The following is a 14,281-nucleotide window of genomic DNA, read 5'->3' as shown; positions in this document are numbered from 1 at the left end:
CGTCTTTCGCCTTGGTTACAGTGGGACTGCGGACAGAGGTTGAGCTGGGATCCAGCCTCGTCCCAGAGCCCGCGGCCGCTTTCCCGCGGGGCGGGAGGCGCCGCGGGCCCTGGACAGCTCCCGCTTTGAACGCTTTGAACGCCGTCGGGGCGCTGCCGGCCGCTGCCCGGCGAGGCTCCCGGCCGCGCTCCCAGAAAAGCGGGGCGAGAGGGGCGTGGGACGGCTGAGGGGAAAAAAAAAAAAAAAAAAAAAAAAAAAAAAAAAAAAGAGAGAGAGAGAGAGAGACGACGAGTCAGATTTTCCTTCCGAAAGCCTCAGTGTCCACGTCCTCAAAGCATGGAACCAATTTAGCGCCGCCGCCCCCCGCCTCTGCCGCTGCCAAAGCTGCTGCGGAGGGCTGGAGACACGGGGCACGTGACGGCCTGGGCGGTGCCGGGACCCTCCTGCGGTATAAGTAGGGAGAACCGAGGCTGGGTCAATTTAGCGTCCCTGGCAGCAGGTTTCTGCTAAGGTTGGAGTTACTCCTCGAGACTGTATGCCTGCGTCCCACAGGCGATAGCTAACCAACCGACTCGGCACCACAAGGAGTCTGCATGTCTTGCAACTAGACATGCTCAGCTTTGTGGATACACGGATTTGGTTGCTGCTCGCAGTAACTTCATACCTAGCAAGAGGCCAACGTAAGTGCTTTCCGCTTGTTTGTGGCGGGGGTGGTGGCAGGGGTGGCTGTCCGGCTCTGCGCTTGTGCTTTGTCCCGACGCCCGCCCCACGCAAGGCAGTCTGCAGGGAGTTGCCGCTTCCCAAGCGGTACAGACCAGCTCATGAACTGCCACCTCCGTCCCAGATCAGACTCTAGATCCTTTCTTTCCCTCAAAAAAAAAAAAAAAAAAAAAAAAAAAAAAAAAAAAAAAAAAAAAAAAGGACCACCTCCCCCCCAAGACGGGCTCTCTCCTAGAGGAGGACGCAAAACCTCACTCTAGCGCAGATGCTGAGAGGAGATACAGATACAGGCTGGGAAAGAGAGTGCTTGCGGCGAGCGGAAGAACCCCGGCTGCTCTTTTGTGAGACTTGAGGCGCGCTTTCCGAAGCAGGGGAGCGGGAGAGCGGCGGCCCATCCGTCTAATCCATCCATCCCTCCCTTCCATCCCTCCGGGATCGCCCAGCGCGGCCGGCCCCGCGCGCGGGGCGCCCCCTGCGGGCCGCTCGGGGCGCGCTCGGAGCCAGCGCGGCGGGCGGAGCTGCGGGGGCCCGGGCAGGGGGCACCGTGAGGGGAGGAGGAGCGGGCACCGTGAGGGGAGGAGGAGGGAGGCAGGGAAGGGACCGCTCTAGTGCGGAAAGGGAGCGCGGCTCCCCGAGGGCGCAGCGAGGCTCTCCGCCTCTCGCTGGATGAAGATGTGGTGCCCCCTCGTCGCAGCCAGCGAAGCGCGCACACACACACACCCCGCACGCTGAGATGGGAGGGAAAGGCTGGGAATCGCCCATTCCGCTGGGGGCGAAGCGGAGTCTTCCCGCAGGGCAGCGCCCTGTGAAGGGTCCCCGAGCCCCTGGCCGCCGTGGCTTTGGCCCAGGGTTTGGCCGCGTTCCAGGGCGGAGGAGGCAGGGAGCAGCCGGGCGCTGCCCGCTCCTGGCGCTGGAGCCCCCCGGATGATTCCCCTCGGGAAGTGCCCCGGGTCGCCCTCGCCGGGGCAGGGGGCGGCTGCGGGGTCGTTCGGACGGGCTTTGTGGGGACGTCCCCCCTGTCCCGGTGACGGGAGGCAGCTGCGCCTTGGCAAAGGAGACGGAGCGGTTCGTGTGGGGGTCCCCGAACCGAGAACCCCGCGCTTCCCGCAGGGAATTTGGGTCGGCGCCGTGCTCACCGTCACCTGCGGGCAGTAATGGCTTTGCTTTTGTGCTGGGTTAGCACAGGCTGCCTGTGTGTACTGCCGCGGAATTCCAGTGCTTTCAGCACTTTTACACAGTTACATTTTTCTGGACTGCACGAATCATCCGAATTTAGTGTGATCACATACTGCCAAAGTAACACGTTGTGGAAAAACATCCAACAACCCGTTAGTTAGTGGTAATGTTAAATTCCTGGCATTCAAGTGAGACGTGAGACTCTTTTACTATGGTGAGTTTAAGTCAAAATAGATTTTTAATTCCTTGAAATTAAGAAACTCAGAAAATTTGTTTCTCCACTAATGGAAAAAGCCCATACTCACACTTAGCAGTGCATAACGTACAGAGATAGTTATTTGTAATTTGGTGTTTAATAGCTTCGAACTGTTCCCTGTTACACAGTTTTATAGGAAAATGTGGAAATAGGGAAGTTTGGCTAGAACCTTTCTCCACAAAAAAGTAGAATTGGGCCATTTATCTGAAAATTTCAGATTACTCCTACAATTTAGTATTTTCACGTCTACCAGTCTGCCTGGGTTTATTAATCTCTTGCATGAACACGTATGCGGAAATACATGGGGGGGGGGGGGGGCGGTCAGTGGAGGTGTGTTAAACCTATTTAGAGCAGGTTTATAGTTGATATCTGCCGTTTTACTGTGTCAGCCATATTACTTGTCTTGATTTAATTAGCAAGTCCATTTTGAATTTGAAATACATGGCAATTTCCAGTCTAAGATAACCATATTAACAGTAAGAAATTACATTAGGAAAATGTTTATTGCATTAAGGAAATCAACATAATTGCATTTGGAATTAAAAGCAGCAAATTTAATTTTTAATTGAAAGCAAGTTTAAAATTTAAAACTTATAAAATATTTGAATCACTGCTCTAATAATCTCTTTTTTTCTTTCTCTTCTCCTTACAGATGTGAGTGAGGTCAGTATAATTTTTTTGTCTAATATGTAACACTCCGATTAACAGGCTAGGCTTCTCTCCTTGTGGCAGTATTATTTTCTGACATGCGTTCCCAAGACGGTCAGGGAAAAGTGGTGATTAAATCCTGAAGGCACTGCCTGGAAAGGTACCCACCCCAATTTCACAAGTGGGACGGCCTTTTTAAGAGACTGCCTTCATAGGTGTAGAGACCATGAGGAGAAAGTAACGGAGCAGTGCTGTTGAGACATTCTACCTGGCAGTTTGGGTTGGAGATGACTCTGCTTTAAAGCCAGTTTTACAGTCTAAATTTCATTGCACATTAGGATTATGGAAGAGCTCAGGTGTGACTTTTTCTTTTATTTTATTCTAATATTTTAGGCTGTAACAGCTATAAAATTGACAATCTTTGGCACAATGTTTTCTTATAGTTACATGCATCTCTGCTGTACACAACCTCCTAGCATTCAAAGTATTTTCAAATCATAGGGCATAGTTAAATTTATGAGACTGAGAAAAAGTATACTTATGTAAGGAAATTAATCTAAGTTTATGTATTATTTTAGTTTAAAATACTGGCAGAAATTGTAACTCTTTTTTCTTTTTTCTTTTTTTTAAAATTATCTTCCTTATTTTTTTCTAGGCACCTGCAGGGCGCAAGGTAAGAGTTTTTATTTTTCTTGTGTGGAAATGAAGATGATATCAGGGAATCTTCTGCAGATTAATATTTGTTTGAATATTGGATGAAAGGAAAATTGACTACATTGCTTATTTTCAATGTTCTCTGAAAACAGCAGTAGCGCTGAGAGGAAAGGGGGGAATTATCAGTGCAACATTTTAAGACCAGGGTAAATTAAAATATTGAATTAAAGGTGCTTTACCTGTGAGCAGAACTAAGCCTACCAAGATCTAAATAACATCAAAGTATTATTCTTATTTAAACAGAGGTTCTTTGTAAAGATTTAAGTGGATTGAACAGTACAGCAATATCCATACATGTCTGAAAGGCTAAATCAATTCTATACAATTTCTAAAAGTCAATACTGTTAAATTGGAACGAGTTATTTGGTAGAAACAAACCCTAATTTTGCAAGTAGTTCTGTGGTCTGTGAGGTGATGCTTTTAATTCACACAACAGTGGCAGTGGCTAATCTATTTGCAGTAGATTATTGTGGATGAAAATACACTGTCTGTGGAAAATAGCTGTTGGACCTGTATATGCAGCCTTCTTTTCCTTTGTAATGTACACTAATTACTCTTAATGTATCTGTTTCCCTGTATTGTCCTGGAAAGTTTCCACAGTAACTCATTGAGTGTTATTTTTTTCTGGCAGGGCCCTAGAGGAGACAAAGGGCCACAGGGAGAAAGGGTAAGGAATTAGATTGACATTTACTTGTGATCTTTGAACAGTAGTTGTTGGAAAACCAATAGGAAAAAACTAAGTTTAAGCATTGCTGTGAGATTAAATTATTGTACCTGAAGAAGTTGCATGTGCAATTTCATTTAAAAAGAAACCAAGTTACCTACGTATCAAGTTCAGCCTAATTATCATCATTGTGCCTGAGCAGATGTGGTTGAGATCATAGGGCAGCCTAGTTCTTCAAGTGATGATTTGAAAAATGTTTTCCCAGCTACTCACAGTGGAAATAATGCATAGAAATTCAGAGGGAAAATTTACCTGTAGTCTTTGAATAATAAGGTTTTATGGGTTCTCTACATAAAACCTGAATAAACTAAGCTGGTTTTCAGGCTAATTCGTTATCTGTGCCTCCGACAATGTTTTGAAAAGGCTCTTTTCTTGGCAGCTGGGCACTGTTACCTACCTTCTGCTAGTCATAGTGGATGTTACACTGCTGAAAAAGTAAAAAGTACTTTTACTTTTTTACCGTAGAAGTACCCATAAATAAGGATAGCTGAAATATTTAGTTGTAATGTTCATTCATATTGCTGACATCTGCTTTCCTGGTTTGTTTCTGCATCATTGCTGCTTTTTGTAAAGTGGTATTCTGAACTTCACATACTTACCTGGGTTGTGTGTAGTTATGTCTTTTTTCTTCCCTCTGAAAATGAAAATGCCATAGTACTGATGAGGGAGCTCTTGAAGATTTCTGAGATCACTGTGTGCTGACAAATGTAATGGAAACTATTAGGAAGACTCTGTCAGTGTGGTCAGCTGGACATTTGGTTTAGGCTGCTACTAACTAAAATTGTTTAATGAAATGAGATGCTTTTTTTATTCTGACGGCAACAAGCCTAATTCTGCTCCTTTAGAAATCCATTTATTATGGATTTCATTAAGTACTGAACTGGGTCCAAAAAACTCAACAAATTAAATACCTCACATCAGTTGCCATGATGCCAAAACTTGACCAGCTTTGTGTGCTGAGGATGAAAGAATATAAGGACAAATGTTACTGGACCGAACACAGGTAATTTCAACCTGTTGTAAAAAAAGTTCTGAAAGTGGTAGCAGATGGACGGTGTCAAAAATCTATAGAAGACCACTGCTAAATTTTAATTGGATTTGCAATTATACCAGAAAATCATCTATGCTGATTAAAAACTGGCATTGGACTTACTCTGGATCCATGTTAACTCATATCTGTAGGGCTGACATTTTCTAATCCTCAGCTGGTCAAATTTTAGGCTCTCACTAGTTAGATTTACCAGGCTGTGTGGGTCCACATGGGTCACTTGGGGTTTGTAGGTCTCAAGTTTGTTACTTAAGATGAAACCTCCCAATTTGGACGTTATGCTTTGGCAGCGTAAAGCCAATATTGCCCTCATAAATCATCTCAAATACAAAGCTCCAGTACATATCTGATACAAGGTGTAGCAAAGTAACATAAAATCAGACTATGCCTATTTTCTCAAATTAAGCATTTATTGAAACTATTTATTGAAATATATAGCACTGCTGTAGGGTGTGCTGTGGGTGCCTGGTTATTACTGAAGTTACCGCATCAGAGGTTTCTTCAGCCACTTCTATTTTTTACTGTATAATTCTCTTTTTAACTGTAGGGTCCACCAGGTCCACCAGGCAGAGATGGTGAAGATGGTCCTCCAGGTCCTCCAGGGCCCCCTGGTCCTCCAGGTCTTGGCGGAGTAAGGCATCCAAACTTTCTATTACCAGAACTCGTAGGCTGTGCTTTGTGACTGCGAAATTGTGATGAAATTTATGCCTGCTGGAAAACACTGTTGTTGAATTGAAGACTAGAAGAAACATTCTCTTGTGAGCCATAAGAAATTGATGGTCCTAGTTCCAATGAAACCCTCCTTGGGATGTATATATTCCATGGAACATTTGGATTCTGTATTCAGCAGGGACTTAGGAAGAAGAGCAAAACAACTCTGTTATTTAGCATTGAACTTACACAGCGATAATGTGTATGGGTTAGGCATCAACTAAATTAAACCAGTGCTGTTAAGTAGATGGGGAAAAGAAACCTTTGTGGTTGGATTCAAGCAACAGCAACTGTAGTGGAATAAGTGAAGAAGACGACTCCTTGAGCTAAAAATCAGTTAAAAGTGCTAGAAAATTTTAGAGTGTTGTCCTTTAGAAATTTTTCTTTTTATCTGTATTCGTACTGCAGAACTGTAAATGGGCTGTTGCATACACATTTTGTGCACTAGTGTCCATCACGTATTCTCTGCAGAATGCTGAATTTAACTCTTTGCTGGACATTAGCTTGCACAAGGAGCATGAAGACACAGACAGTGTTGTATTGATCAAGTTTAATAAGTCCTTCTGCATGGAAGAATACTCTTTTGATTTCAATGTGAATAGCAATACTTTATTTTGCTAGTTGCAAATATCAAACTGCTTTCATTATTATTATTTTTTTTTAATATGTTAATTAAACAAGCAAGAAAAGGGGGTTTGATTGTGTTGGGGAGAATCTTTTTCTATTTGGAAAAAAATATCAAAAAACCCTTGCAGTGTTTCTGAGGCTGCAGGCTCCTCAGATATTTCTGAGACTGAAGAGCCCACCTCATGCAATAGCTACTCAGGGCTGGTACATGAATTTTACATATGCATATTTTTTCACTGCCTTGCTTACCTTCCCTCATTGGAAATGAGGCAACATAATTTGGGAGTTTCAAGAGAAAGTTTTCAATTTTAAATGAGCACTGAATTTACAGTCCTAATTTTCAGTTCACGCTGTTGAATGCCTCTCTATCACTTCTGCAGAGATATTTGGGTTTGAAAGGGCCTTCCCGGTAAAATCAAGACTTTTTGGAAACAAGTGAATAGAAATGAATTTATAGTAGGACTATATTTACTGAGTTATATGTATGCTGCTTTAAGAAACAAAAGCAACAAATACTTAATATATAGAAAGTATAACAAATCAGATGATGTTTAGATACAGAATGTTGACTAAAAATAGTTTTTAAAGTAAAGTTTTTATTATTTTGATTTCCACCTTTCGCTTATCTACAGAACTTCGCTGCTCAATATGATCCATCTAAAGCAGCAGATTTTGGCCCAGGACCCATGGTAGGTATATGACACAGCACTTGGTAACTGGCATGAATAATGTGTTTGGGATTTTCCTTTAACTCTAATTCAGCTGCATTAATGAAAACAAAATAGTGTTAAAATTACTGGTTTGGTCATATATTGACTCAGACTGGAAACTGATCCTTTAATATAGGATGATGGTAAGTCTGAGGACTTGAAATATGGTCTTGGATCTGTATATTTATCTTGAATATAGCACTCTTGTGTCTTAACTCTGTTTGTTGACAACACTTTTATGAGTCAATGAATCTCATAATCTGATGTTAGATAGCACATGTACTTTGATATAGTATTACTTTACCCATATTGAGACAGAAGATTGTGTTTTAGGAATGAGATTAACTGTAAAGCTGCTCTCTAAAGCAGACACAGGCCTGAAAAAGTAACTCAGCATCTTGGCACCAGTTGGTGATGATTTTTTCTCCATGGTTGCACAACTCGTTTGATATCCTTGGATTGCACAGGTTTTTTAGGAAATTGGCCACTGCATTTGCTTCTCAACATCTGAATGTTAGTACTTGGTACTGTAAGGCTCCTTGGAGGAGGACTCTTTATAGCTAGCTCACTGTATACTATGTACAAATGGAATTTAAGGGGTCTATTGCCACTCCATATGAATTTCTTGCCCTTCCTTATGTTATCAAATATTTTCAGTATATGTGGATAGCAGAGTATGGGTTAAATTCACGACACACGCTGACATCTCAGACAGTGCATCTGATGGGTAAGCAGCAGGGTGAAGGGTGATGAGGATTATTCTGGGTCAAGTGCTTGTCTCTACTTCCAAAAACACACTTATATTAAATGAATTTTGGAAAATACTTTGTTATCCATTTAATTATGAAATACAGGAAAATAGGAGTACCTTTAATCAAATTTTGCCCTCAGTGTCTGATGATAAATCAGGAAACATTGGTGAGAATTTATGTGTCACCATTTCTATGTTCCAATTTTTGAGTCAGGTTAATTTGACAGAAACAGCAGCAGAATCTACCTATTGTGAGGAAGTTTTAAGTTTCACAAATAATATGTAACAGATTGAGAAGGGTAAAAGTAGTTATAGAATATAATTTATGAAGAAATTCACAGGGTTTATGCAGCACATATGATTCAGACTGTCTAGAAACCATAATTTTTCCTAGAATTACTGCATATTTTCATATCCACAACGTTGCTTTAACTTCCATGAGTACATGCCTGTAATTAATGTGCATTTATTCCTCTTAATAAAAGATTTTCAGTCTTATGGGAAAGCTACATAAACCACTGAAAATTCACATATGATTTTAATCTTGTAATGAGAAAATCTAAAAGACTTTCCAATAAAGCTTTAAAACCAAATTAAAACATCATTATTTCTGTTGAAATGTCTCCTAAATAATTTATTTGGACTATCCAGGTCTAAGTTAAAATTTCAGTTCCCAATTGTTTGCTTATTTCGTAAAACTTAAGATAACTGTTTAGAGAGATCACCAATCTGTGGAGATTTCCTTTTCAGAAGTGATTTTCTCACCCTGTGTTTTCAAGGTGTATGTAAATTGTAAATAATGTCAAGGAGAGTATATTAGTGACTTATTTTGCAAGTGATGTGAAAATAATTTAATCAACACCAGAAAATAATGAAATATTTAAATAGAAGTAGATAATTATTTTAAATAGATGTATACACAATATGTACAAGAGACTTTCATAATGCGTTATGATCCTCATCTTTAAACTCTAGACCTTTCTGCACAGGAAGGGTAGAGGGAAGAATTCAAAAAAGAATGAACCAGTTCACTTGATAACAAGCCAGAAAAAATTAAGAAGATGAATCGTGAAGTTCACAGCCCTAATTGTACATTTCTAATCATCCCACTGGATTCTGTGCTAGTTCGTTGCCATTAGAAGCTGTTTTCACTCGGACTGCCTATGCAAATTCATGCAGAACTCAACTTCCTCTAGTTTCATTTGAACATTGCACTACGGAAACTGTGATGCTAGCCAATATTTTAGGAATACTGGGAATTGGTGTTATGGAAGAGTTTATATAATTGTGATGTTTAAAAAGATTTCTTCCCTAGGGTTTAATGGGACCCAGAGGCCCACCTGGAGCATCTGGACCCCCTGTGAGTAGTCTTCTCTCTCCTACTAACATTGACATACCTGTAAAATTACAAATTATAATTACAAATTGTTTGGAAACCAATAATATCTCCCTCATTTTCTAGGGTCCTCCTGGTTTCCAAGGTCTTCCTGGTGAGCCTGGTGAACCTGGTCAAACAGTAAGTACAGATCACATACAGACACTGCTAGCATTAGGAAACAGCACACCAAAGTAGGCTTGTAATGCCTAGGCCCAGTTCTCATATCCATATGCACTTCTTTGAACGTTTGGATACTCCTGCTTGATCCTGTTACAGAAACAGAGCTGAACACTCAGATTCAGGCTCTCTCCACTTGGAATCATAAGGTGCAAAGTCAATGAGACTTCAACTATGCCCCAACTCAAGTCAGAAAACAGCGGGAAGATGTGTATGAAGTCCGATGCTTCAGGTAATTCTCAATCTATTTTTAACAGGGTCCCCAGGGTCCTCGTGGTCCCCCTGGTCCTCCAGGAAAGGCTGGTGAAGACGTAAGTGATTATTAAATGTTTCTCGTCTCTTTTGGGGTGGTGATTTGACTCTAACAACCAGATTATTGTTAAGCTAAACATTCTGTTTGCCGTATTTTTTACACTGTTAAATAAATAAACCCCCATAAATTACTTTATGGTACAAGAGGTGCAGTATGCTGGAAATGTACAGAAAATTGGATAACTTCCAAACCACTCCAAATACATTATTTAACTTCCCGAACACAGGGAGTAGAAAACTTGGAGGTTAAGAATCTCCCTGCATTTATGGAAAAAGTGAAGCCTTGCCAGTGTATTCTCTTTTTTCCTAGTGGTTTGTGTTGCTGTTTTATAAAAGAAGCTTTCCTTCTTAGTGCATCTTTATTGTATTTTTTAGGGTCACCCTGGCAAACCTGGAAGACCTGGTGAGAGGGGTGTTGCCGGCCCTCAGGTGTGTAGTGATCCACTGGATACAATACAAACCAGTTCACTAATCAATGAGACCTAGCAACCTTTTTGAATTTCACCACATTAACAGTCTAGTAATATTCCTTGTATGGATTAATACAATTTCAGCCCTTACCTGCGGGGATATCATGCAGCTATGTTTTTATTTTGTTTCCCTTCCCCGTTCCCACTAAAGCTAGTGATGAGTAACAGAGGTGGCATAGTGAGGGCTTACACAGGAGCAGGTAAGTAGGCACCTTGGCACAGAAAGTTAAAAATGCTGTGCTATCACATGGTAATGCATGAAATTTCTGAGAAATGAAATTTCAGAACTGAAAAAAATCAGGTTGATTATTGTTAGTCTTGAAACAAGTCTGATCCTGAGAGGTTAGGATCTGGATTCTATTCCTTACTTGAATGATGACCCAAATCTACTTGTTAGTTTTAGTGAAGGACTTACTCATCATCTTTCCTTTTAACTGCACTATATAATATGAGACAATCATTCATGCACTGTGTGTTTTTAGGGTGCTCGTGGTTTCCCTGGAACTCCTGGTCTGCCTGGCTTTAAGGGAATTAGGGTGAGTACATACATACTTTTTCCTGAATATTTAAGACTAACATCACTGCAGTATACTGAAAACCCCTGGAAATCCTCTGAAAGTGAAGATTGCATGAACCTCTTCAAAGCTTTTAATATGGCCTGCTTTGAAAGACTAATTATTTCTGAAAAATCAGAAGATTATATTTTTGTGTGGGAGGAAGGTTTTATGTTATATGACTGAGAATTTGCATATTGCCATTTGAGAGAAAATATGTACCAATATTTCTTTTTCTACTCAATATAGGGACACAATGGTCTGGATGGTCAAAAGGGACAACCGGGTACTCCTGGCAACAAGGTAAAGACGAAATTTGAAAATGTAGGATGCATTTGTAGCTCTTCCTAGCAAAAGACATGTGAAATCCCATCCAATCAGTCTTCCATGTTGCCATTAAGCATTGCCCAGCTGCAGTAATCTAGAAGTCAGTGGATCCATGTGGAACAAATACATGCACCTAGTCACGGGAAAACATTCTTGGGGCCTCAGTCTTGAGCCCTCAATCAAGTTGTAAGCAAGTTAGTGCTTTCAGTGAATAAAGGCTGCAGAACTGGGCTCTTAATGATTGGCTATTCAGCAGCACTTCAGACTGATTTTGGTATCTCTGCTTTTCTCTGGATTGTATTCTGCATTTGAGTAGGTTTTTCTTAAAGCATGCTAAAATGAAAACATCTCATTTTTCTACAAAACTCTATTGTGTGAGACACGTGGTCAGTGTGAGGCTTCCTGCTAAAAATTTGGATAGATGTAGTGCTTTTCTGAGTTAAGGCTATTTGATCCTCACAGCATTTTTTCTCTTTATCATCTTTATACTAGTGCACACTTAAACACTAGCCTTAAAAAAAAAAACAAAAAAAACCCCACCAAAAACAAACAAACAACAACAAAACACAAACAAAAAAACCCCCCAAAAACCGACAGCAACAAAAAACCACCTACTTAAAAATATATTCTGAAATATAGTCCAGCAACATCTATGGTGTCTTTTAGTTTTTTCTTCTTCCATTCTGCCTCAGTGCCTAATATCAGTGTTCTTGAAAAATTCACTGTTGCATCATTGTGTTATAGGAAATCCTGACTGATTCACAGGAGATTTGTATTCACAGACTGCTAATACAAGAATGAAAAACTCAAATACTAATTTCCATCTTGCTTGTTTCTAAGAGCTTAGCACTGCTTGGTTATAGGGTTTTTAATTGTAACATAGCATTCTTAGATATCACTGCAAGTTGTTACGCTTCAGAAAAAGTTTAGATGGCAAAGTCTGTCCAGTCATTGGAGATTTAAAGCAGATAAAGCACATAAGTAAAGGATGGAACAGTTTCTAGTAAGAGTGCTAGAAAATTATCAGCATGTTAAATCAAGGTTGTCCAGGATATAACTGTGTTAAAAGCAGCAATGAAGGCAAAAACTGGCCCTCTTGGCAGCATTTAGACTAGGTGCATTCAGGTATATTCAGGATACAAGTGCTGTGAGACAAATCTTGTCACTGTAGACCAGCCTAGACCTGTTGAGAAGGCTCTTGAGAATACAGTACTGAAGGGAGAGGAGTCATGTATTAATGGCTGTTACTCAAATACTCAGTATTATTGGTCTTAAGTTAAAAATGCCTTAAAAAATAATTTTAAGCCTTTTGAGAGGACTTTGTCAACTTATACTAAGGCAAAAGAATGCATCATTCTGCTTCTGATTGATCTGGATTTTTAGCTGACTATCCAAATCCAATCTCTTAAATGTTTACTACAGAGTAAGTGTCAGCATAAGGAAAGGGGGTAAAGAAAGCTGAACAAGTAACACAACTTTCTCTGCCCTCACCCCCTTCCAAAAGGATTCCATCTGGATGTGTTCCAGTGTATGCAGGGACAGTTGCAGTCCCTGCAGTTGTCACATCAACCCTCAGGACTTGATGTGCTATTATTGTATAGTGTGATGCAGAAACATGGGTAGTGCTGTGATATAAAATGCTGCAGAAGACACAGACAGTGGGATCCAGCTGAAAACCTCTCTGATAATGTTAGACCATCTGTCCAAAGCATCCTTTACTTTAAGTAACTCAAGCCTCCAAACTTTGTCCTTCATAGGGAGAGCCTGGTGCCCCTGGTGAAAATGGTACCCCAGGACAACCTGTAAGTATTCACTGCTGCTGTGGGAAATTAGAATGTGATAGATTTATTTCAGCCAGCATTTTCTTGATTATTTGTCATTATTGACACTCTGGATATGCAGATACTCTAATGTAATAGTAATATGACTTAGCAGAGGAAAATATCTCTATAGATCTATGCTCAATGAAAAAAATATAAATTAGTTAATTTAATTTTTCTTTCAAGGGTGCTCGTGGTCTCCCTGGTGAGAGAGGAAGAGTAGGTGCCCCTGGACCAGCTGTAAGTGGCTTTCCATCTGTCTGTCATGAGCTAGCCTCTTACTGTGGCTTCCTCTGATACTCAGTTCTCTTTTCAAACTATTTCGTTCTTTCCCCACAGGGTGCTCGTGGCAGTGATGGCAGTGCGGGCCCCACTGGACCTGCTGTAAGTTTCAGTCTTGCTTTTTGACAGCCTGGTTCCATTAGGCTTTGTGCTTCTCTTCCTGTTTTTAGAGGATTTCTTGGGCTTTTAAGAAGTTGATTGTGTTGATGTTTTTAACATAATTCTTTGCTGCTTATCAGACCATCACAAAGAGAATTTAATGAAACATAAACCCTTTGCAGACAATATCATGAGAGCTTCAGGATTTATCTTAAACACATCCGTATCAAAGGAACCAAATATTCTGTTGTTTGCACTGGTGATTTCGTGAGAATGTTTTCTAGGACATCTTACTGGGAAATACTCAGTGCACAGAATTCTCATTTCCAGCAGTCTAACAGAATAATTCTCATCTGAAAGCTCAAGAGACTTTCTACTTTTTAACAGATACATACCATGCATGTGTTACAGATGGCTATAATTATATTCATCTTGTAAATTATATATGCACAACAGAACATCGCTTTGCACCTATCAGCCTAACAGGCACTAACCTTTTTCATTCACCACTGATAGCTGAGTTGTGAGCTAGTGTGAAAGGCCAGCAAGATCCAGCTCTCTTGATTTGACTGGTAGCTATTCTAATAAGAGCTTTAAAAGGAGTTAATTTTGCCATAATTTACCCCTGACTTCAGTAAATCTCATTTATCTCAGCCACATAAATATGAGTACAAGGATATAGTTTTGAAATTGTAAAACAAATCTGAAATCTGCCAGAACAATAGTAGTATCAGTTAATATTTTTTTTCTTACTACTTTCAAAAGCTGAGTCTGTGA

General features: G+C 40.5%; 1 protein-coding gene across 1 annotated transcript in view; it reads left to right on the top strand.

Annotated features, from left to right (window-relative positions):
* Window positions 1-494: 494 nt before the first annotated feature.
* The window catches only part of COL1A2 (collagen type I alpha 2 chain), a 39,127-nt gene continuing 25,340 nt past the window's right edge, over window positions 495-14,281 (top strand). The window contains exons 1-15 of the mRNA XM_040085392.2: window positions 495-680; window positions 2,805-2,815; window positions 3,456-3,473; window positions 4,146-4,181; window positions 5,834-5,917; window positions 7,257-7,313; window positions 9,401-9,445; window positions 9,548-9,601; window positions 9,898-9,951; window positions 10,328-10,381; window positions 10,905-10,958; window positions 11,226-11,279; window positions 13,061-13,105; window positions 13,310-13,363; window positions 13,463-13,507. Of these exons, the coding sequence (XP_039941326.1) occupies window positions 611-680; window positions 2,805-2,815; window positions 3,456-3,473; window positions 4,146-4,181; window positions 5,834-5,917; window positions 7,257-7,313; window positions 9,401-9,445; window positions 9,548-9,601; window positions 9,898-9,951; window positions 10,328-10,381; window positions 10,905-10,958; window positions 11,226-11,279; window positions 13,061-13,105; window positions 13,310-13,363; window positions 13,463-13,507 (735 nt within the window). The 5' untranslated portion in view covers window positions 495-610. The remainder of the gene's footprint in view (window positions 681-2,804; window positions 2,816-3,455; window positions 3,474-4,145; window positions 4,182-5,833; window positions 5,918-7,256; window positions 7,314-9,400; window positions 9,446-9,547; window positions 9,602-9,897; window positions 9,952-10,327; window positions 10,382-10,904; window positions 10,959-11,225; window positions 11,280-13,060; window positions 13,106-13,309; window positions 13,364-13,462; window positions 13,508-14,281) is intronic.

Source organism: Hirundo rustica, chromosome 1 (genome assembly GCF_015227805.2).
Source record: "Hirundo rustica isolate bHirRus1 chromosome 1, bHirRus1.pri.v3, whole genome shotgun sequence".
NCBI lineage: Eukaryota > Metazoa > Chordata > Aves > Passeriformes > Hirundinidae > Hirundo > Hirundo rustica.
This window is presented reverse-complemented; position numbering and strand designations above follow the sequence as displayed.